This window comes from Pleurodeles waltl, chromosome 1_1 (genome assembly GCF_031143425.1).
Source record: "Pleurodeles waltl isolate 20211129_DDA chromosome 1_1, aPleWal1.hap1.20221129, whole genome shotgun sequence".
Taxonomy (NCBI): Eukaryota; Metazoa; Chordata; class Amphibia; order Caudata; family Salamandridae; genus Pleurodeles; species Pleurodeles waltl.
In genome coordinates, this window is record NC_090436.1 from 969,154,968 (window position 1) to 969,179,223 (window position 24,256).

The 24,256-nt window shown below is 48.3% G+C and overlaps 1 protein-coding gene across 2 annotated transcripts in view; it reads left to right on the forward strand.

Annotated features, from left to right (window-relative positions):
• Nucleotides 1-1,024: 1,024 nt before the first annotated feature.
• C1_1H4orf54 (chromosome 1_1 C4orf54 homolog) overlaps nt 1,025-24,256 on the forward strand; it is a 62,633-nt gene continuing 39,401 nt past the window's right edge. For both annotated transcript variants that reach the window (XR_011202558.1, XM_069230235.1), the window contains exon 1: nt 1,025-5,512. Coding sequence is in view for 1 of the 2 variants with exons in the window: in XM_069230235.1 (XP_069086336.1) it covers nt 1,136-5,497 (4,362 nt within the window). In the remaining variant the exon portion in view is untranslated. The remainder of the gene's footprint in view (nt 5,513-24,256) is intronic.

The window sequence follows — 24,256 nt, forward strand, 5'->3', positions numbered from 1 at the left end:
ATGCTGGACGCAAAAAGTAGTAGGAAATGTCCCCTGTCCCATCCCTGAAATCAGCAATTAAGAGGCTTCTTTGAAAAAAAACATAGGAAGACGATCACGTGGGTGGAGTACACACTGCTCAAATCTTCAATCACACCAATCAATTATGCAAAAACATTCGAAGCAAATATTTGTTTAATTTGGTGATAAGAGAGATTCAGAAAGCTTGCAAGGCGCAGGTTCACTATGTATTTTATACGACGCAGCAGATCTTACCGCGCTTCCATGTCTCGGCTGTGCTCCGGGAGGAATTTATAGCTGAAAGTTGTCGACATCACTAGGCAAAACCTGTCACTGAGTTATTCAGAGCGCCGGGATCGGCGGCAGTAAAAATAAACATCGTGTTATTTCCTTGTCAGAAGTTATTCATAAATGTCCAAGTAAAAATCGGAAAATTTTTAAATAAACAGTTTCTGCTCACATATTTATCGAAAAGAAGCTCTTAATTTTGCTGCACCGATGTAACTTGAAACATACCCCTCTCTCTATTACTACCCAGAGACTGGCATAGACAATATAAAAAATGCTCTTTGATACGCAAGTGAAAATGCATGTTTATTTGTGTATGCAGTTTTATATAAGGCCGACGTCGAAAAAAACATGAGTGCGCGTTACAATAAAAACACGTAACTGTCAGAATAAATGGTAACTGCAGAACAGCACCAAATATCACAACGAAGTGCCTTTCAATACATAAAGCAAAGTAAACTGCAGGTATGAGTAATTTTACGTAATTTGCAAATGTAGACTGAAAAACTTTGTGTTGCACTTGCAGCCAGAGGGGCAGGCTCGCGCTACCATGCCCACTGCCCCTGGTACGGCTGCACACCCACTACATTTCCGGATAGGGATTTCCCCAGAGGATGCCCATGGCATGACGTGCGCTGCCCCTTCGGGACAGGGATTCCATATGCTTTCCCTATATTTGCGGCTGTCTGGGGGTCGGCCCCGGCGCGGCGGCTCCTTCTGTTACCGCTGGCACGCAGACTGACAGCACCCGGTGCCAGAGCGGCGGTGGCAGACCATAGGGCCGGACACGAGGGAGTAGAGCCCAAAGGGCCCGGCACCAAAGGACCCCAGACCTCTTCCCCTCGCGATGAAAGAGCAGCAGGTACCACCAACGGTGCCCGGGACGTCCCGCAGCCAAGTGGACGACTGGCACGGCAAGAGTGCCCAGCAGCCAGTGGGCAGATCCCCAGAGATCGAAGGTGGCACGGCCTTTACGTACCCGATGGACGGGTCCGAGTCAGGGGTAGCTAATGGACACGGGTCACCGCTAAGACCCTCTGTGCCCGCGGGGCCTGGCACCGACGCACCACATGTCCTGCCCAGCATGCCAAGCACCTGTAATGGAGCCACCAGGACTTGGACCTGCTACTCCCCCTACAGCGGTTCCAGTGACGAGGACACGGAGTGCATCGACATGAGCCCGGCCGAGGAGGGCGACGAGGCGGTGAAGCCGGCTGCCGGCTTCCTCTCCGACCCCGAGGAGGCCCACTACATCACCACCCACCAGATCCAGCTCTGCGAGCTGGACCACGACGCGGACGGCGACTCGGGCCCGGAGCCGGGAGGCTGGGAGCTGGGCGAGAGCTCCCCCTGCCGCTCGCTGCTGGAATACGCCTCCTTCGACAGCGACGGCACCCTGGAGGACACCCAGACTGAGGGGGGCGATAGCTACATCAGCACGACGGCCAGCGACCCGTGCCCCTGGCGGGAAAGCAGCACTGACATGCCCAGCAGCAGCGCCGAACCGCACAGCGGCACCCACTCGGAGAGCGACACCCCCGCGGAGGAAGGCTGGCCCAGGGGCTGGGGTAGCAGCGGCGGCCCGGGCCAGGTCTCCCTGTCAATCACTGGCGCCCCTTGGGCTATAAATGAGCCTTTGCTGAGGGAGCAGCACAGCGCCCCCGCTGCCCAGCGAGAGACAGACATGAGCCTGTGCGCCTTCAGAGCCCCCGAGGCCAGCCTAGGGAGGCAGCAGCAGAGCCTGGCGCTGGACCAAGCCCGGAGACAGGTGACTGCCGTGCGGAGGGCCGGCTGCTCCAGCGGAGCCTCCAGCGCTGTCAGTGAGCTGGACGAAGCCGACAGGGAGGTGCGCAGTCTGACAGCCCGCGCCTTCCGCAGCCTCGCCTATCCCTACTTCGAGGCGCTCAACTTCAGCTCTAGCGCCTCGTCTACCTCCGAGCAGGGCACCGGCCTCGGGCAGTGGTCCGGATACCTGGACTGGGCCGGCGGAGCTGCTCAAAAGGAACTTCAGCATAAAAGCACCGGTGGCAAAGGCGGGTTAGGAAAGAGCAACATCCACATAGACTCCGTTCAGACCAGTCAGTCTCTGGAGCTAGTGGTGAGCGGCCGGCAGAAGGAGAAGGCGGCCACCTCCACTGGAGCCCGGGTGGTGACCCTGAGCGAGACCCTGAGCCTCAGTCACATAGCAGCTAGTGGCTCCCAACTGGCCTGGAACGAAGCGGGGTCAGTGTCTGCACCTGGTGAGGGCAAAGACAAAGTTCAGCTTCCAAAAGAGCCGGAGAAGGAACTGGTGAACAGCAACAGTTGCAAATTAACCTGCTCAGCTTCAGAACCTGCAGACAGCATGGAGCAGGGCACGCACAAGTCTAAGTTTGCCTCCAACCTGCTGCAGAATGTCATCTCCAAGAAGATGCAGCTGGAGCAGGAGTTCAAGATGGAAAGGGGGGAGATCACTGATACATCCAACGAGGCCTTGTCCACCTCCCTGACCTCGAAGGATTTTGAGGGACTGAAGGAAAAAGACAGTGAGAGGGGCTTCCAGAGGCAGAGGTCGAGGTCACGGCATTCAGAGTGCGACTCAGAGTACAGCTTTGCCACTCTAGAGGACTTTGGTGACTTTGTAGAAGAGAAAGTAGCAACTTCAGGAAAACGAGCTGCTTCTCCACCTGGGGACAGTGGAACACAGAAGTCTGCTGCTGTGCAGTCCACCCATACTGAAGGAGCGGGTGCAACACTCAGGAGTGCAGCTGAGGCGGCCAAGGCTACCTTGCTGCGCAGCCAGCATAGTGCCTTCCGATCCTGGAAGGAGAAGGAAATCCAGAAGTTGGAGCAGAAGATTATGGAAGAAAAAGTAGCTGTGCAAAGCAAGATCAAGATACCCCTAGGGTACGATGGGAGGGTCGAACACGGGGACACCACGGTTGGCCGGACAACCAAGTTATCCAGCCTTTACGTACCTGGGATCCAGTCCCTGCCTAAAGAAAATCTGCCTGAGAAGCAGGCCACCAAATACTCTGCCTCTACTTACGCACACCAAACGTGCTTCAAGCGAGCAGGAGATAGTAAGGAGGCCAACTTTGCAAGTTCCACAGCAGCTGCACGCACCACCCAGAAGTTGGGTCCTGAGGCCCAAGTATGTCAGGCAACTTTCAAAGCCAAGGTAGGAGCGGACAGCAAAGGGGGTGGTGGCAACAACCCCTTCAGCATTGCTAAGCTGCTGACCCCGAGTCTGGCCAGAGCAGCTGAGGAGCTGAAGAATCATACTCCTGCTTCTCCATCGAAGGTTGAGCTGTTGGAGAAGATGCCCCAGTTCCTTGTACGGGATGTACGGGAGAGCAAGCCCAACAAGGCCCCTGGGCCACTGCACCAGGTGCGTGATGTTAGGAAGCTGATGAAGAGCTCCTACCACCCAGAAGAGACTGGTGCCAAGGGATCCAGCACCGCAACCTCACCAATGGTTATTACCTGCCAGGCAGTAAAAAATAAGGATGATGTGGTGCAAGCCAGGGTGAGGCCCTCTTCACCGGACACTATCCTTGTGCATCGTGCCTCAGGTAGACTGCCTGTGGCCACTATTGCACCCAACAAGAGTGGCCCACGGATGCCTGTGGTCAAAATTGTTTCAAAAGCCTGCAAGTGGCGACAGCAGCAGGATGAGAAGCCAGAGTCCACCAAACCTGCCGTTGAGCAGCCAAAGGAGTCACCTCCACCACATCCCACAGTCCCAGGACATCAGGTGCTGGACAAACTGACTGCAGCAGTGAAGACCATGGAACAGCTGTATGTTTTTGATAAGAGAGAGTGGCGTCGCCGCAGTGTGGGAGACCCAGCTGAAGGTGTCCAAGCAGGTGGTGCACAACTGGTTGGCAGCCATGTGCTCTCTCTCATTGCCAGTGAGGAGGGCAGAGTTCAACCCAGTGGTGGCACCCAGTGGCCCCAAGGAGGCAAAGGCCAAGAGACCATTAGTAAATCTGATCTTATTCCTTTGCCACGCAGGAACTCACACCCTGGAGCAGAGAGTAGCAGCAGCAAAGCCGCCACCAACATAAAGTCAAAGCCTGCCAGTCCTGGTCGTATCATTCCTCCGTGCAAGGTGGAGAAGGATCCTAGCAGAGCTTACCAACAGCAACCACCTAGCAATGGAGGGAACAAGAACACTGGTAATTTTGGTGGAGGCCAACGGACAACGCATAGTGCTGCAGCTAAGACCACTCAGCAGCAAGAGTCATCTAGCATCCAGAGAATGAGCAAATCTCCAGGGTCTCGGCCCCTTCCACTCATGCAATCACTGTCCCTTGAAGAGGGGTCTAAGTCCCAGTCTGCCCGTGGCCCACCTCCCAGCCGCCAGTATAGTGCTGACTTTGGCAACTACTTGAGCATGCCAACTAAGAGCAAGGTGGAGCCTGCCCCAGTCACAGCACCAAGCATCGGCAGCCTTCCACCCTTCAGTGCCAAGATCGAAAGTAGGAGCCCCCCAGGCCAGACTTCAGATCCACAAGGCAGAGAAGAAAGCATCCCACCCACCAGGATCCCTGCTGCTGACCATCCCCCTCCGGCTTCTGTGATCTACCAACAGCAGCAGCCCTGTCTGACTCCACTGCTACCTGGAGGGCCAACCACACAACTTATCTTCTCCCCACCACTGACAGCTGTTCCACCAGAGCTACTCCAACCACAGGGGGCACAACGCAGACTTCTATTGGACCTGGCCAGTGGACAGTACTTTATGCTGGACACCCCAACACCACCTGCTCGTCGCAGGCTCTTTGATCCAGAAACCGGACAGTATGTGGATGTGCCTGTACCCCAGCAATCTGCAACACCCATGCACCTCCCTATGTCCCCTCTGGCACTTAGTCCAGGTGCATATGGTGCTACCTACATGCTCTGTCCAAGCTTCGTGCCAACCACTGCTGTGATACCCACCCTACAGAGCCAACTCTCCCACTCTGGAAGTGAACAGAGCTATGATATGGGGAATTATCGAGACCAGAGTGGGCAAATGGGGGAGACAAGAGGCTTTGCAGATAGCCCTTACTATATGCCTACTGGGAAATCCACAGCTCAAACCAATCAACAAGGCCTTGTAGGATACCCAGAAGGAAAACCTGTGATTAGTATAATGTCCCAGCAGCAACCTGGACCCAGGATCATTGCCCCACCATCTTTTGATGGTACAACCATGAGGTTTGTGGTGGAGCACAGATGAGGAAAAGGCTTACCGGTGAGTGTTTCTGTATGTGTTTTCAATCAAGCTCAGTCTAAATAACACAGAATAAGTAATTACTGACTGTGATATAAATCATAGTTCTACCCAATGTGTATATTAGTTTTTTGGAAAGCTGAAAATATACCAGGGGAAAACTGAATTTCTTTTTTGCTTCTTAGACATATTTGGAAAATGCTCCTTGCGTGTTAACCCGGTGTGTACTGCTGCTCTGAGTGCCTAACTGCTTGTGAAACTGGTATCCTGACTTTGATTTTGACCCTGCTGTCATGCTAATTTAGCATGTAAGGGGATGTCTCTGCCTTTTCCTCATAATGCTAGGGCTAAAAGTCGTTCTGTGACCTGGTAGGTCATTCCAAGCTTGCCCATTTAGTAAACATTGGACTACTGTCCATGCATCACATAAAGCAGTGGGGGCAGTACACCATGTTTTGTGAACCTTTTGTGTGACAAGACCTTTTTCTGTGTGTCAAGGAAAAGTGAGCCCACTGGGTCCTCTCATATAAAGTTTCAGTGTATTTATTGCTGCATTCCCATGGCTGGAATGTTTACACCCAGACACTAAAGTGAGGGAGGATGGAGACAGGACCTCGTGTATAAAATAAATGAGGGCCTTGTTAGCAAAGTCCTGATAATTAGTCCTTCATAAGCACTGCCATTTGATAGTTGGTAGGCAGGAGGGATGGGACTGCAATTTCTGTTATTTAAGATGAGGAAGTTTGTAGGCAATGCCTGCTCTCTTGTGTGTCCTTGAGTGCTGCGTTAGGAAGGCTGATAACATACAGGTTCAGAGATCTGATAATCGTCTCCATGTTTTGGATACTCTTGCATGAAGCCAGACCCATTGCTACACCAGACAATTATATTTGAAAGTGAACCACCACAAACTGGTTCCGGAACTTTAGGGGATCCACATCTCCAGTTTGGAAAATGTGAACCAAAGTGGGATCCAAAACACCCTCCTTTACTTCAGTTCCAAGTTTTCATGGCTGAGAAAGGGAGTGCTTTGCAGAGTACTCAAAGGTATGCCTTGAACCTAGAAGCCTCAGCCTGTTCAGAGAGGAAAAAAGAGTGTCTGGTCCTGCAGGAGGAGAGTTGGTCGAAGAACAGAATCCAGCTGTGTTCTTAGTGTGAGAAGCACCCAGAAGTTGATGACTTCCCTTGGGAGTGAAGCGAAGCTGGCCATTGTCATGATCGGTCTCCTGGTCATGGGCATTGTGCTGATGTGAAGTGGATGGGTGTTGGGTGTCTGAGTGCCTGTGTTTGTGTCCTTTAGGCGGGGGGGACAGACAGGGTGGGAAAGGACACAGGGGACGCGTGGATGGATGTTGTGGAGGTGTCTGTTAGTGAGGTGTATGTGCTGCTTGGTGTGGGGATGCTGGTGGGGGCTGTTGAAGCAGTGCATGCATGTGTGAGTGTGGACGTGACTGTGAGGGAGGTGGAGGAGGAGGAGGGGGAAACAATGGAGGCAGTGGATGTTTGTGCAACTGTTGTTTGTGTGAGTGCTTGTGGCCTGAAGTGTGGTGCCTGTGTTTGACTGTGCCACTCTTGTGTGATGTCTTGTGTGTCTGCTCGTCTGTATGTGTGCATGGTAAGGGTTGGGGTTGAGGAGACTGAGACTGGGAAGTGGTAGTTGTAGGGGGGACAGTAGGAACAGGGACAATGGCTGCCATCAGAGAGGAGGCCAGAGCCTGAATCGATCGCTGTTGGGCCGCCAATCCACTGAGGATGCCCTTCAAGAATACATTGCATTGCTGCATCTGGGATGCCAGCCCCTGGATTGCATTCACAATGGTTGACTGCCCTACAGATATTGATCTCAGGAGGTCAATAGCATCCTCACTCAGGGTAGCAGGGCTCACTGGGGCAGGGCCTGAGGTGCCTGGGGCGAAGAAGATGCCCACCCTCCTGGGTGAGCGGGCACCGGCATCTTGCTGAGGGGCTACTGGGAGGGCGGTGATGGTACGGGTGTGGCGGCGGTACCTGCAGCTGGGGTGGTCACAGAGGTGTACGCCACCACCAGGGAGCTTCCATCGGAGGAGGTATCTGAGTCAGTGTTGTCACCTCCTGTCTCTGCAGTGGTGCTCCCCTCGCCCTCCGTCCCACTGGTTCCCTCGGCGTCCGTGGATTCTGCCTCCAGGGTCCTGGGGGATGCAGCTCCCTCTGTCGCCGGTGCCCCTTTTTTTCCGCCAGATGATGCTAATGCACACATGGACAGGATGACAGAAGGGGGAAGGGGGGTAGGGAGAGAAAGGGAGCACTGGGTCACAACAGTTGGCATACACAGCACTATCACACATAGGGATCAGGATTGAACACTATGCATTATACTGGCATTGAATTGGCTAGATGCCACAGCAAGATGAGGGCCAAACACCGCCAACTGCACACCTCCTGGAACCCACAAAGCCCTGACCGACATGGAATGCAAACAAACGAGGTTACCTGCATTTGCCATCCTCCCATTACCCTTGAGCTGGATCACGCTGTAATGTCTGTCCTGGCATTAAGGGGCACCCACTAACTCACAACCACTACCCGGATCCCATGCCACCTACCAATTATTGTAGTAATGCCAACTATACTCACTCCCTTGGGGCTGCTGTGATGCCCTCAAGCGCCCATCTAGCTCAGGGTAGGCCACCACCAGTATGCAGGCCATCGGGGGGTCATGTTCCAACGGGCACCCCTTCCTCGTTGGGAGGCCATCCCCAGCTGGGTCTCCACGGTCTTCTGTGCCTAGCATCTCAGGTCCACCCACCATTTCCTGCAGTGGGTGCTCCGCCTGCTGTAGACCCCCAGGGTCCACATGCCCTTGCCGATGGCACACCACAATCCCTTCTTTTGATGGGCACTGACCTGCAGAGGTAATACAGACAGGAGGAAAACATTACACATACAATCCAGCCTCTCACACATATGGCCCCCAAATCCCGTTTCCAAATCCATTGGCACACACATCGCCCGGCCCACACCATGTACACTGCCACCAGACATACGCATAGTGCTGCAGCTAAGACCACTCAGCAGCAAGAGTCATCTAGCATCCAGAGAATGAGCAAATCTCCAGGGTCTCGGCCCCTTCCACTCATGCAATCACTGGGTGGGTGCTGTGGTGTTAGATACTGATGGGGGAGGCTCTGTGGTTGACTGGGAGTGGCTGGGGTGACCGACTGACTAGTGGTCCCTGGTGGGATAGGTAGTTCATCCAATTCCAGAAGTCCAGAGTTACTGTCATCACTGGGGGCATCTTCTGTTGGGGGACTGGTTTGTTGTGGCACCTCCTCTCCGCTGACATTGGCTGGGGCACCTGTGGGGATGTAAGTGATGTATTATGCTTTATGTCTGTGACATATTGTACATCCCTATCTTCCCCCTCTATCATTGCTGTTGCCCTGCCACCTTTGTGTATGGTGATGTATTGTGGGATTATTAGTTCCCCTATGCTGTGCATGTGTTTGTGATGGGTGTGCATGCAGGGCTGGGAAGGCTGTCCATGCATTGGTATAGCATGCAGGGCTTGGCACTGGGGTTAGTCATATGTTGTAGGTGCAGTGTGTGGGATGGAGTGGAGTGATGGGAATGAGGGTGAGGGGGTGAGATGGCATGTAGGTGTGGGGGTTGATAATTAGTAAATGTTGACTCACCAGTGTCCAGTCGTCCGGCAACTCCAGTGAGTCCCTCAGGATGCAGTAATGTCAAGATGTGTTCCTCCCATGCTGTGATCTGTGGGGGAGGAGGCGGGGGTCCACCGCCAGCCCTCTGTATGGCGAACTGGTGCCTTGCTGCCACTGAACGTACCTTCCCCCGCAAGTTGTTCCACCTCTTCCTGATTTTGTCCCTTGTTCTTGGATGCTGTCCCACAGCAGTCACCCTGTCCACAATCCTCCGCCATAGCTCCATCTTCCTGGCAATTGATATTTGCTGTACCTGTGCTCCAAACAGCTGTGGCTTTACCCTGACTATTTCCTCCACCATGACCCGCAACTCCTCATCTGTGAAACAGGGGTGCCTTTGTGGGGACATGGATGTTGTGTGGTGTGTGTAAGTGTGTGGTTGCTGGGTACTGTGGTTGGGTGTATGAAGTGGGGTGCATGAGAGATGTATAGGTGTATGTGGTGTATGTGTCTTGTTGTCGCAGTGGTCTTGGTGTCAGTCTGGTGGCAATAATTTGTATTCGTAAGAGGTTGTGGGTAATGTGGGTGTGTGTTTTATAGTGCTGTGGGTGGGTGGGTGTGGTGTGTGTATGAGTGTCAGGTGTGCGTTTTGGGTATTGGCCAATGTTGTGTAGTTTAGTATATGGATGTCCATTTTGAGTGCACCGGTGTGTAGCGCCAATGGTCTACCACCATTGAATGTCTGCCGTGGTGATTTGTGGGTCATAATGTGGTGGACGCTGTTTTGTTGGCGTACCAGTATGGGTGTTGGTACCGCTGCTTTAGCACTGACCTTTGGGCTGGCGGATTTGTGTATGTGGCAGTATTCTGTCGTATTGGTGTGTGTGTGTCATATTTGGCAAACAGAAGTTCGCCTCCGCTGCACTATGTTGGCGGCCGTCACCGCGGCAGTAAACGGGATTTACTGTCAATGTCATAATTACCACCTGTGTGTCATTTTGAGCATGCATGTTGATTGCAACATCACCTTATGTTGAAAGGCATTCAGAATATATGTGTTTTTCCAACTCAAAGAATAATGTTAATGTTTTGCTCTTGCACTCTTTTGCTGTTGTAATGTAAGGGCGTCTGGCTCCATCGGAAATAAAGCTTTGGAGCAAAATATCTCTTCTGTAGAATTCATATTTACTTTAAAATCTTAATTCACCAATAGACACTATGAACAAATTTAATGACAGTAAAGCTCATGAAGACTCTACAGAATTGTATGTCATTACATCTGAAGTCGCAAACTCAGGAGTCATTACATTGTGATCACTACATCGAAAGTGCTATTGGATTAAAAGCGCAATTATATCACATGTAAGTTTTGTACATTTATAAATTATGTTTAAACAGGCCCACATACACATATATATACTGAATTAAAGTTTTAAATATTGAAATGTTAGTTTATGACCAAATTTACCTTTGAAAATAGGGCCCTATACTTTTATAACCCACAACAAACCTCCAGAAGTGAACAAGAAATAGCTCCCATATAAAAACACACAGATGCCAAAGGACATATTTACAAAGTCAAGGAGCAATTCAGCTACTGGAGCATAGGTAGGTGGTGACAGAGTCACTGGACATAATTAAGTAGATCAATTACAACTGGTTTCCAAAGTCATTTGCTCCAAATGCATGGATACTGATCATAAGATTGGCCTAGTCTTCATTGAACGCCCCCTACACAGACAATACTTTAGGAGGCACCCATAAAACTAATAGCTGGTACAGCAAAAATTCTGGGTGTGGGGTTCTTGCTGGCAACTGGAGAACATGAATTTACAGTTATAGCATACAGTTTAAGGATGGTTGTTCCTGTGATATATTTGAAACAATGAAGGATTGAAAGATAGTAAAATGATCTTGTATGTCAAAATATCGACCACAAGAATATCATGCTACATAAATATCTTAACAAAAATATCAACAGCTGAAATATTGACAATGTAAGTATATATAGGCAAGTATAGAGTTACGTTTCTTAATGCCACATTTATGTAGCCACGAAGATATCTATGTATTGTCAAGGTAATTTTGTAGAGTTTGACATAGTAAACCTGACCTTACCTATGTATATATAGACATTCATAAGAATATTGTAAAAAAATATGCTGACAGAAATATTGTAGTATAAAAATTATTTACAAAATATTGCTCCAGTGGGGTTAGATCCTTCAATATTAACTTTGGTGGGGAAATATGTTTGTAAAAAGTATTTAGGATTCATTATCTGATGATATGTAGCCCACACTATTCTGGTATAATAACCATACTCTTAATTTGGTGATATTTTGGTCATTGGTATTTTTGTTACAGCATGTTTGACGTTTGGCGTTTAGTTCTCAATTTTCTGTTACTGTACAACAAAGCTTTACAGAATCAGGACATCCTACCTCAGCCAAGGGGAATCCTCCCTAAGATCAATAGGGAAAGGGGCAACCTGTCTTCATTTTTTTGTCTGACTGAGGCTGGAAAGGTTCCCCACAAAGTCATGTGTTGTATGGGTCATATCATGGCAATGCCGGATAAATATCTACAGTCATACATTGTTTCCTGTAGATCCTCTACTCCCTTATGAAGCAGTAGTCTTCAGTTGTGTTGCAGCCAGCTGAGCTGCAAGTTCCTTATGAATCCTGGCAAGCTCATTTCTTGGTCAGAGGTCAAGTCCTCTCCACACTGGCCAGTATGGTTTCTCTCTTCTTTCAGGCGTGTCATAGCAGAAGTTCTTCCCCAGAATCACAGGCTTCTTCTTAGTCTTGGGGCAAACAATAATACCAAGAATCCATGCATGTATTCCTCCACACTGGTGAAAGTGTGTTTTAAGAGGATTAGAAAAATGGAGCTGACCCAAGAGAGCCTGTTCTTTTCAATCACTGTCAGGAAGCCATGAGCAATAAAATGTTTTTTTTTTCAAAATCCATAACCGTCCAATCAGAACTGAGCACATCAAACTGGGTTTTCTCTACTAATCAGAGGTGGGATCAGGTACCAACTTGCCCAGGCAGTGTACGTTTGAAGATGGAACATGAAGAAGGTCGTAAGACCAGTTGTAAAGGGTAGCAGGTAAAAAGGCCACAGTTCGTCACTAGCATCTAAGCTCTCACCAACCATCAGTCTTTTTACAGTGCGTGATGAGGGGACAGTAGCACACTTTGTCAGGGTTGGTGCAGTACTTTTCATTTCCAGGCAGCACAGAATTGTGCTCTGCTGGTGAAATTTAGGCAAGCATTGAAGTATTGGAGGCGCTAACAGGTCCAGCTCTAAAGTCCTAGCACATGAAAAGACAAACTGGCAAAAGTGCACATTTGTGTATGTTTGTGTTTGCATTCATAACAACAAGTAGGTAGCAGTGGTGAGCAGGAAATTGAAGAACATCAGTGGTGCGCAGATAGTGGGAGAATAGCAGTGTTGAGCAAGTGTCTGCAGGTTAATAGTACCTGGGTGGTAGGAGGGTGGAGATAAGCTGGACAGATAGTAGGAAGACAGTGATGAGCAGATCATAGTAGAATAGAGGTGGGCAAGTGTTAAGAGGCCAGCAGCTGAGGGCAGGAGTGGGAGGATTTTAGTGGTGACTAGTTGGCAGAAGAGTGACAGGTATGAGCATGTGTCTGTAAGGTGCTACTAAGTGACTGGTAGAAGGGCACTATTGATTTGAGCAGTTGGTGGGACAGGTAATCAATTGGTAGGAGAATAGAGGTCAGCAAGGGCTAGGCATGCAAAACATGATGGTCGAAAGGGCACAGTAGTGAGCAGGTGTAGCGGTGTAGTAGTGATGAGCCGGAGATAAGCAAGTAATAGGAGTGTAGCAGTGGTGAGTGGATAGAAGGAGGGCAGTAGTGAGATTTAGTTTATTTGAGGGTAACTGGTGGGAGGATGAGGTGAGGAAAAGGCAGTTGGAGGATACTGTGGATTGGGTAAAAAAAGGTATGTAGACAGTTGGGAGCAAATGGTGGGAAGGCAACACAGCGGAAAGCAGATGGTATGATATTAGAAGTGAGAAGTTTATAGGAGGACATTTTTGAACAGGTTTTAGAAAGCCAGAGATAAGCAGGTAATATGGGGTAGTAGTGGGATGAAGGTGAGAGTAGCAGTGGTGATTGGGCGACATCTGTAATACGCCACATGTGCAAAATCAAAGAATTCCCTCATTTTTGGGAAGCCACCCTCCCATAGGAATGTCCTAGGTCCTGTAGGTGCACTAGTAGTGCTGGCAAGATCCATATTATTAAAAGGGATGACGGAGCATAGGCTTTCACTTTAGTAATAAGAAAATTACTCAAGGGAGCAAAAAGCATGCACACACATCCCTTGAACCCAGAGCCTTCTTCATATTACGACCCCACATGTGGAAATGTAAATGTTCTACATTAAGAAGTACTGAGAACTTAGGGCCAAAAAAGGAATCGGAAATCCTATTACCATAGTGCTACGTAGTGCACAAATCGAATTGAGGACAACAAAATGTGTAAGAGGAACAACTATTATTTACTGCAGAAATGGGTAGTGGTGAGAGTGTGATAAATGATAGTAGAGATGTGTGTGTGACAGGGAATTAGGCAGTACATAGTGATGAGCAGGTGGTGATATGGCTTTAGTGGTGGACAATTTGTAGTAGGGAGTGTTGATATAGCAAGAACACAGGAGTCTGCAGAAAGTAGTTTGTGCATGTTAAATAAAGGCATTAGTCCTTGCCTGCACAGGCAGGATGCCATCGAAGATGTACCACATGACCTGATCTCACCAGGTCTTGACCATGGCTGATCCTGGGTGATAGTGGTCCAGACTTCTCAGAATGTTCTGTGTGCCTGTTAGAAATTAGGTCTCTAGTTGGCAGAGGTTTTCACCTTTGTCCAAATAGGGACCACAATCCTAGTCAGAGTAACTCACACACAATCCAAGTTATCCTGTGCCCACCCTCTGGTAGCTAGGCACTGAGTAGTCAGACTTAACTTAGAAGGCAATGTGTAAAGTATTTGTGTAATACATCATACAGTATGTAGGAGGCTGGTCTGGCTTATAGTGGGTACCTTGTGGTACTTACACCCTGTGCCAAGTCCAATTATCCCTTATTAGTAGAATAGAGGTGTTTCTAGCAGCTTAGGCTGATAGAAGGTAACTATGGCAAAGCAGTTTAGGCTGAACTAGGAGACATGCAAAGCTCCTACTATACCACTTATATCATATAGCACAATATCATAACAAAACACAATACTCAGAGTTACTAAAAATAAAGGTACTTTATTTTTATGACAATATGCCACAAGTATCTCAGTATGTACCCTCAGTTAGAAGGTAAGTAATATACACAAGTTATATGTACACAAACCCAAAACAGGTAAGTAATAGTAAGAAAAGTAGTGCAAACAATGTAGAATCATAAAAGGATGCAATAGGTGAACATAGGTCTAGGGGCAACACAAACCATATACTCCAAAAGTGGAATGCGAATCACAAATGGACCCCAGACCTATGGGAGCTTGTAGAGGGTTGCTGGGACTGTAAGAAAACAGTCAGGGTGTCCAAGATACCCCACCCCAAGACCCTGAAAATTAGGAGTAAAGTTCCCCTACTACCCCAAAAGTACACAATAGTCGTGATAGGGGGATTCTGCAAGAACCACAGACACCAACAAAGCACTGAAGACGGATTCCTGGACCTGAGGACCAGCAAGGCAAGGGGACTAAGTCCAAGAGTCGCGATAGTGTCCAGAGAGGCAGGAGCCCAGGAAACCCCGGATGAAGGTTCAAAAGGGCTGCCTCCGGGTGGAAGAAGCCAAAGATTCTGCAACAACGAAAAGGGCTAGGAACTTCTCCTTTGGAGGGAAGATGCCCCACGGCGTGCTGGATGTTGCAGAAGTGTTTCCACGCAGAAATACCACAAACAAGCCTTGCTAGCTGCAAGGGTCGCAGTAGAGGTTTTTGGGTGCTGCTGGGGACCAGGAAGGACCAGGATGCCGCCCCTTGGAGGAGGAGACAGAAGGGGCGCTCAGCAACTAAGACAGCCCCCGCAGAAGCAAGCAGCACCCGCAGAAGTACCGGTGCAGGCACTTGGAAGATCTGAGGACAGCGGTCGTCTCAGAGTCACAAAGGAGGGTCCCACAACGTTGGAGTCCAACTCAGCGAGTTGGGCAATGCAGGACGGAGTGCTGGGGACCCAGGCTAGGCTGTGCACAAAGGAAGTCCTGGAAAAGTGCACAGAAGCCGGAGCAGCTGCAAATCACGCAGTACACAGGTTTGCTGTCTGGTGTGGGGAGGCAAGGACTTACCTCCACCAAACTTGGACTGAAGGACCACCGTACTGTGCGGGTCACTTGGATCAAACTCATGTGTTCCAGGGACCACGCTCGTCGAGATGAAAGGGGACCCAGAGGACTGGTGATGCAGAAGTTTGGTGCCTGCGTTAGCAGGGGGAAGACTCCGTCAACCCATGGGAGATTTCTTCAGGATTTCCAGTGCAGGGTGAAGGCAGACAGCCCTCAGAGCATGCACCACCAGGAAGCAGTCGAGAAAGCCGGCAGGAATAGGCGCTACAATGTTGCTGGTAGTCGTCTTGCTACTTTGTTGCGGTTTTGCAGGCGCCCTGGAGCAGTCAGCGGTCGATCCCTGGCAGAAGTCAAAGAGGGAAGTGCAGAGGAACTCTGGTGAGCTCCTGCATTAGTTATCTGAAGAATACCCCAGAGGAGAGACCCTAAATAGCCAGAAAAGGAGGTTTGGCTACCAAGAAAGGAGGATTGGCTACCAAGAGAGGTAAGAGCCTATCAGAGGGGGTCTCTGACGTCACCTGCTGGCACTGGCCACTCAGAGCAGTCCAGTGTGCCCCCAACACCTCTGAATCCTAGATGGCAGAGGTCTGGGACACACTGGAGGAGCTCTGGGCACCTCCCCTGGGAGGTACTGGTCAGGGGAGTGGTCACTCCCCTTTCCTTTGTCCAGTTTCGCACCAGAGAAGGGCTGTGGGATCCCTAAACCGGTGTAGACTGGCTTATGCAGCGATGGGCACCATCTGTGCCCATCAAAGCATTTCCAGAGGCTGGGGGGAGGCTACTCCTCCACAGCCCTTCACACCTATTTCCAAAGAGGAGGGTGTAACACCCTCTCGCAGAGGATATCCTTTGTTCTGCCTTCCTGGGCCGGGACTGCCCAGACCCCAGGAGGGCAGAATCCTGTCTGAGGGGTTGGCAGCAGCAGCTGCATTGGAAACCCCGGAAAGGCAGTTTGGCAGTACCCGGGTTCTGTGCTAGATACCCGGGAGATCATAGAATTGTCACCCCCAATACCAGAATGGTATTGGGGTGACAATTCCATGATCCTAGACATGTTACATGGCCATGTTCGGAGTTACCATGGTGACGCTACACATAGGTAGTGACCTATGTGCAGTGCACGCGTGTAATGGTGTCCCCGCACTCACAAAGGCCGGGGAAATTGCCCTGAACGATGTGGGGGCACCTTGGCTAGTGCCAGTGTGCCCACACACTAAGTAACTTGGCACCCAACCTTCACTAAGTGAGGGTTAGACATATAGGTGACTTATAGGTTAATTATGTGCAGTGAAAAATGGCTGTGAAATACCGTGGACGTTATTTCACTCAGGCTGCAGTGGCAGGCCTGTGTAAGAATTGTCTCAGCTCCCTATGGGTGGCAAAATAAATGCTGCAGCCCATAGGGATCTCCTGGAACCCCAATACCCTGGGTACCTAAGTACCATATACAAGGGAATTATATGGGTGTACCAGTGTGCCAATGAGAATTGGTAAATGTAGTCACTAGCCTGCAGTGACAAATTTAGAAAGCAGAGAGAGCATAAACACTGAGGTTCTGGTTAGCAGAGCCTCAGTGATACAGTTAGGCACCACACAGGGAACACATACAGGGCATACACTATGAGCACTGGGGTCCTGCCTAGCAGGATCCCAGTGACACAAGGGCAAAAACAAACATACATACAGTGAAAATGGGGGTAACATGCCAGGCAAGATGGTACTTTCCTACACAGTAGCACAGTGAAAACACCACAAAAATACACCACACAGGTTTAGAAAAATATATGATATTTATCTTGTTAAATTAAGGTCAAAACGATAAAGATTCAATAAGCACAAGTTGAAATATCCCTTTTGCAAGATTAAAAAGAAATGCGTGGAAAAATAGGGTGTACGTCGGATTTTCCGGCGTGGCACAGACAATGTGTTGTTTCTTTCCACGCTGCAAGGGGCTTTGCGTCGATTTCCGGCACACAGTCTTTGTTCCTCAGTGCCATGTGGGGATCTTTTTAATGCCCAGGGACGATGCAGGGAAATCTTGGGTGTGCGGGACGAAATCACAGGCGTCCGTCGATCTGGTATGGTGATGCGTCGAATTTTCTGTTGCACAGCAGGCGCTGCATCGATTCTTCACTCGGGAAGTTGGGCTGCACCATTCCGGTTCAGCTGTGTGTCGATCCGGTAGGGCTGTGTGTCGAATTTCAGCCGCAAGGCAGGCTCTGAGTCGATTTTTCACTCGGGAAGTCGGGCTGCGTTATTCCAGTTCGGCTGTGTGGCGATTTCTTGGTTGCGGCATGGCTGGGCATCGTTTCTGGCAGGCTGTGCATCGATTATCGGCGCACATGGAGTTTCCTGAAGAGATGAAGTCTTTTTGGCCCTGAGACTTCAGAAAACAGGAGCAAGCTCAATTCAAGCCCTTGGAGAGCTCTTCTCAGCAAAGTCAGAGAGCAGCAAGGCAACAGCAGAGCAGCAATCCTTCTCAGCAATGTAGTCTGGATGAGTCCTTTGGGCAGCCGGGCGGTTCCTCTTGACAGGTTGCAAGTTCAGGTCCAGAAGTGTCTGATTTGGTGGGGTCAGGGACTCAGTTTATATACCCAAAAAAGCCTTTCAAGTGGGGGAGATTTCAAAGAGTGGTTTTGAAGTGCACAAGTTCCCCTTTCAGTATAGGTCTGTCTGCCAGGGTCCCAGTAGGGGGTTTGGCAGTCCATTGTGTGAGGGCAGACCACTAGCCTTTGAAATGTAAGTGTCAGGCCCTCCACCCTTCCAGCCAGGAAGACCCATTCAGTATGCAGATGAGTGCAGGTGTGACTGAGTATCCTGTGTTTGTGGTTTTGTGGGTGAAATCACAAGGGAGCTGTCAACCAGCCCAGACATTGATTGGAGACAGGCTGTAAGGCACAGATGAATTTTAAGTGCAGAGAAATGCTCACTTTCTAAAAGTGGTATTTCCAAAATAGTAATATCAAAATCCAACCTCACCAATAAGCAGGATTTTCTATTACCATTACGGCCACACTAAATATGACCTGGTTACCCCTTCCTGATCAGAATCTACCACTCAAACAGTATATGAGGGTAGCCCTAATGCTATCCTGTGAAAGAGGCAGGCCTCGCAGTAGTGGAAAACAAATTTAGGAGTTTTCCACTACCAGGACATATAAAACACACAGGTACATGTCCTGCCTTTTACCTACATAGCACCCTGCCCTATGGGTTACCTAGGCCCTACCTTAGGGGTGACTTATATGTAGAAAAAAGGGGAGTTTGTTGCTTTGCAAGTACTTTTAAATGCCAAGTCGAAGTGGCATTGAAATTGCACACAAAGGCTTGCAATGCCAGGCCTGAGACATGGTTAAGGGGCTACTGATGTGGGTGGCACAACCAGTGCTGCAGGCCCACTAGTAGCATTCAATTTACAGGCCCTGGGCACATGTAGTGCACTTTACTAGGGACTTACAAGTAAATCAATTATGCCAATTGGGAATGAACCAATGTCACCATGTTTAAGGGAGAGAGCATCTGCACTTTAACATTGGTTAGCAGTGGTAAAGTGTGCAGAGTCCTAAAACCAGCATAAATAGTATTAGAAAAGTGGAGGGAAGCAGGCAAAAAGTTGGGGGATGACCACTCTAAGGCTGTCAGGTGTAACAGTGCCCTTACCCTGTGTTAGTGCCCAGGAGTCCTGTCTGGCGGAAGGACCTGTTTGGCACTTTGTTGACGGGCTAAGTTTGGTTGATTCGCCACCTCCTAGTGGTCAGGGCAAAAACCCTGGAAATGTGCTTTAGTGACTGGATACCAGAGAGGCCCCCATGTTATGTGTAGTTATGATCCGAGCTGTTCAGGGAGATGGCAACCAAGTCACGGCTCCTCTGGATCCTCCAATGCAAAAAAGTAGATGAGATGGGGTGGGCATGCATAGAAAGAGATGTATAGCTGGTCTTACCCTGAGCCTGTGCATCATGTAAATGCACTGCATACAGCATGGCACAGTGTACACAGCAAGAGGCGCTCGCTCCTGGGAGGACAGCTGACTCTTTTACTTAAGTAACTTATTTTAAGGGTGCATGGGCTTGGATGTGTATGTACTGCAAGGTTTGCATTGCTGTATTCACCCTGCACCTTTGCATCAGTAAAAACCTAAAAACATACTGTATAAAGCAGTACTCAGCACACACAACATGGAGTGCCAGCAGCTTGTCTGGCATTTACTGGTGCCACAGGGTGATGTAGCCTAGTGCAGGAGTACTGATAGGCATGCATTTCCAGAGATGCCGATGCCACCCTCAGCCCTTGGATTGATAAACACATTCCCGACAGCAGCGCTGACCACACACAGCTCAGTGACCATTTACAAACCACTTGGATTAAGACTGACAGCTTCTTGGAGAACCCATGTAGTGGCTGTCTAAAGGTTTATACGGTACTGCTTTCATTCAGTTACAGCTGATGAAAAATATATACATATATGTGAAGCACTGTGACCTGGGCCCAAAGTAAGGAAACCTGGCCAAAAAAATACAATTGCAAACAGTGGCTGAAAGGGACTTTTTCTGTGTGTTTTGTTGTATGTGGATGTTTGTGTATTGAGTGGTTAGGTGTGGTCGTCCCGATCAGACACGTCTGCCAGTATCCATGTCTAGAACATAAAAAAGATGCCTCAGCGGATGTCGAGGTCCATGAGAAAAACAGTATGACGAGTCAAGAAAAAGTGCAGAAGTACTGGATGACTGAGCTGTCGCACTGTGGCGCTGATGAACCATTGTCCACTCGAAACCTCCGACAATGTTTGTCTTTTAAGAGGAAAATCATTTGTGATTAACAGGACAAGGATCTGAGCATGGCGTTCCACAATAGTAATGGTGTAATAAAGAGAACATATGATATGAATACATAGGAGCATATATTTGAATTGTTTGCTGAGTCACGCCTAAAGTACTTAAGTCTAAAACCAGTATACGGGGTTTGTTTTGCAATATTTTTGATATAGAACTAATCCTATACACAATTAAAAAGATTCAATATATGTTCCCCATGCCAGTTATTTAGTCTAAATGGTTTAGTTAATGATACAAGTCAGCGGTTGAATAGCGGTTGGTGTGGTCCATGCTGACTTTGTAAACTGCTGACTCTTGTTTCTCTCAGCTGACCCAGTGTTTTCAAAGCATGGACACTGGATCCCAGTTAAACCTAGTAGCTTTCTATAGAGCACTATTTATAACATTTTCCACCCTACAAACAGCATTGAAGCCAAAGTACACACGTGTAACCTGAAACAGAAGTCACAAACTGTCTTTCTAACTTGGTTCTTTTGGTATTATTAGTTTTGGAGACATCGATTCAAAGAATGTTATGTGTATTTTTCGCGCTAGTCTTTTTGGACGTTTGCTTGTTGTAAAAATACCAAATGCCTACGATAAGTAGAATTTAGTTTTTGTTTTCCTACATAAGCCATAAACATTGTCTTTATTTCGGAGACAGAGGAACTCACATTAGAAAAGGAGTGGCTATGGGAAGTACTCTGAGCATAAGGCATCCCTTCACCAAGCTATTGTGAAAGGAGTGGTGTGAGGGATTTCACCATCTGGATATTTAATATAATTTGACTTCTCAAAATTACACTACATTATTTTTTTTACAACAATAATAGCAATAATGTGTTTTATATGGTGCTTCTTAGCGGACTTCTGCCTTAAATAACAGTTGCTCCTTTTACACATATTGTTGTCCTTAGAACGCTTTGTGCACTACGTAGCACTATGGTAATAGGATTTCCGATTCCTTAATTGGCCCTAAATTCTCAGTACTTCTGAATGTAGAAGATTTACATTTCCACATGTGGGGTCGTATTATGAAGAAGGCTCTGGGTTCAAGGGATTTGTGTGCATGCTTATTGCTCGCTTGAGTAATTTTCTTATTACAGAAGTGAACGCCTATGCTTCGTCAGCCCTTTTAGTAATACGGATCGTGCCAGTGCTTCTAGCGCACCTACAGGATCTAGGACATTCCTTTATTTGCATGGGAGGGTGGCTTCCCACAAATGAGGGAATTCTATGATTTTGCACATGTGGCGTATTACAGATGTGGATGCACTGACTGTGTTCCATATAGAGGTGGCCTGCAGTCAGTGCAACAGCAAGATATCTCAGGGTGCCCCATGAGTATCCACTTGCAGGCAGGTTCAGTTCTCTTTGGCTGGTCCTGCAGAGCATGGGGGCCCTCCACCCTCCATTGGGTCCTCAAAACCTTCACATGGCACCCATTTAAGGTCAAGGCCAATTAATAATTGAGAGATATTGGAGAATCAGGAGCCCCGTATCACATGCTGTAGGGCCCTTATTATTTTGCATTATGGCCCTCTGCACTGTTAACAGCTCATTTGCTGCACTGTTCAGTCTGCACCCAGTGCACACACCTAATGGTGTGTTGTAGCTCAGAGTGATCAAGTGCACCCTAGCTGAATGCTGCCCCCTAGTCTAAGACAAATATATTTGTAAAATGTATTACAGCTATTTAGCCCAGAGGGCTGAGGAACACTTTGTGTTACAGCAGTACAAACAGATGTTTACATATGCAAACAGAAATGTGCACAAGTGGAAACAAACAAATGAGTCTATACAGATTAGGGCTCCTCTGCTTTAGGGAGCAGGCACTAGGAGCAGGGACAGTAGATGGAGAGGAGGAGGTCACCATGTGTTTTCTGAAGGTTAACAGCTTCGAAGCCAGTTTACCATTAAGTAGAGACTGTGATAGAGGTTGAGGGGAGTGGTATAACATTAGTCCCTGCGGTGCGGGGTCCTCCGAGCTCCTGGGGGCCCCCTCAGCTCAATACACTGACTGGGTCTGGGACCAGTTAGTTTGTGCTAGTGCACACAGTTACGCACTGTGCACTGGCCTGTACTGTACATGGGTTGCGGGCCCCTGGCCTGAGAGCTCCTGACTGTATCTGAAGGCGGCAGGGGTGCTCCATGTACTTTGCCGGGGGTCCCCCTCAAGTTTAATTACACCAGTGGTTTGTGGCCATCGGAGGAGATGCCTGCCTTCATGATTTTTCTTTTCTACAGTTGGAAATCTACAGTTTCATCAAGTTTGTGTTGTGGTAGATGCAGTTGCAGCCTGAGCGATATTTTAGCAAAGTGATTTGGTTTCATGGGATGGATGGTGTGGTAGCTGAGGCAGACGGATATGAACTGCGCTGGAGATCTTTGAGAGTGTGGGTGATATGATCATACCTGAAATCCTGTTTTACATGGAATATCACTTAAGAAGGATGAGGAAGGAAACAGGTGGGGTGGTTGGGGGATGCTCCCCTTTAATGTATGATCTAGAAAACAATTGGACAGAGAAGCTGTATGTGTGGGTTGGGAGGTAGAGTTCAATCCTACAATGTTGGTTTAGTTACTTACACATTCTGTTTCTGTTGTTCAGCATTTCTGTGTGACACCGTTCATGTAAAAGCTCCCTGTTTCTAAAACCCCACAGAGCTGGTGTCAAAATCACAGTATAATATATTCTGTCACAGATAGCAAAAACTGAAAATAATTGGCATGGATTAAATTGCTTTGTCTTCCCCAATATTATGTACAATTTCTGTACAGGAAGTCAGAACTGACTTTCGTACACATTGAAAAACTTCTAAATGGTCCTTTAAATGTATTTATATTTTCGGTAATGGAATTCAGATTTTTAAATTTGTAAACACATGATGATGATACATCATTGCAAACAGTGAAACTGAAAATCATCAGTAAAATGCAATTACTTGATCAGAACTGATGAGAATTGCCACATTTATCTCGTATTTGGTGTATAACAAAATGCGAGCACAATGGCTTTTATGCATTACGTGCATAAAACGGCATAAAAAGTTGCATGAACACTTTTGAAAACACAAGATATCTTTTCAATATGAAAACAAATGGAACTTAACTAGCTGCTAGGAGCAGCAAAAAAGAGGAAGAACTATTGTGCTGTTAAATATATATAATCCCACCAGATAGCTGCTGAGCCACATGAGGCCGGTGTCTATGTACGTGAGGGTAGACTTACGAAACAATTCCTCACGACCCTTCTGTCAGAAAGAATGACAGGCCTTTGTGGGGTGCCCTTCACTTATATTTTATGGTTTCAGCAACATAACTAGAGTTTTCAGTACTTTGGGCCTGATTATGATGGCGGTAGGCGGTAGGTCCGACCACCGGTCTGCCAATATTATGATATTTCTGCTGGGCTAGGCTGGCGGAAACACTGCAATTGCATTGGCTTCAGCTCTCAGAGAGAGCCAAGGGCAATGCTGCCGCACACAGTACACTCAGAATGTACACTGTCTGCTATGGCAGACATTGCGCATTCTGAATGTGCTGACAGGGGGCCCTTGCTTTGCCCTAACTCTGCCTTTCCGGAAGCCTTTTCATGGTGGTGACACTGCCATGAAAAGACTGGTGGAAAGGAAAGTCGTGATCAGCATGTCAGTGCTGCCATGGGCATAGCTGTGCTTGACCACAGCTTTGTGCACCACCTGCTGTGTTGTCGTGGTCTGACCACCAGCATTGAAATCTGGTGGACAGACCACCAGGGATGCGGCGGTCAGACCACCACTGCAAGAATCAGTCCCTTAGCCTTTTTCAATGTCAGTGAGTTGAACATGAACCCCTTCCTTTTAAAACAATCTGTGATCAATAGTAAATCATGAAAATAAACAAAGGATTTCATTGTAAAACAGATCACTGTTTAAAGAGCCAAGCCTATGGTGGCCATCTCTAAGCCTGTGTTACTACCTTATTAGTCAATACCTACTAGCATAACTGGAAATAT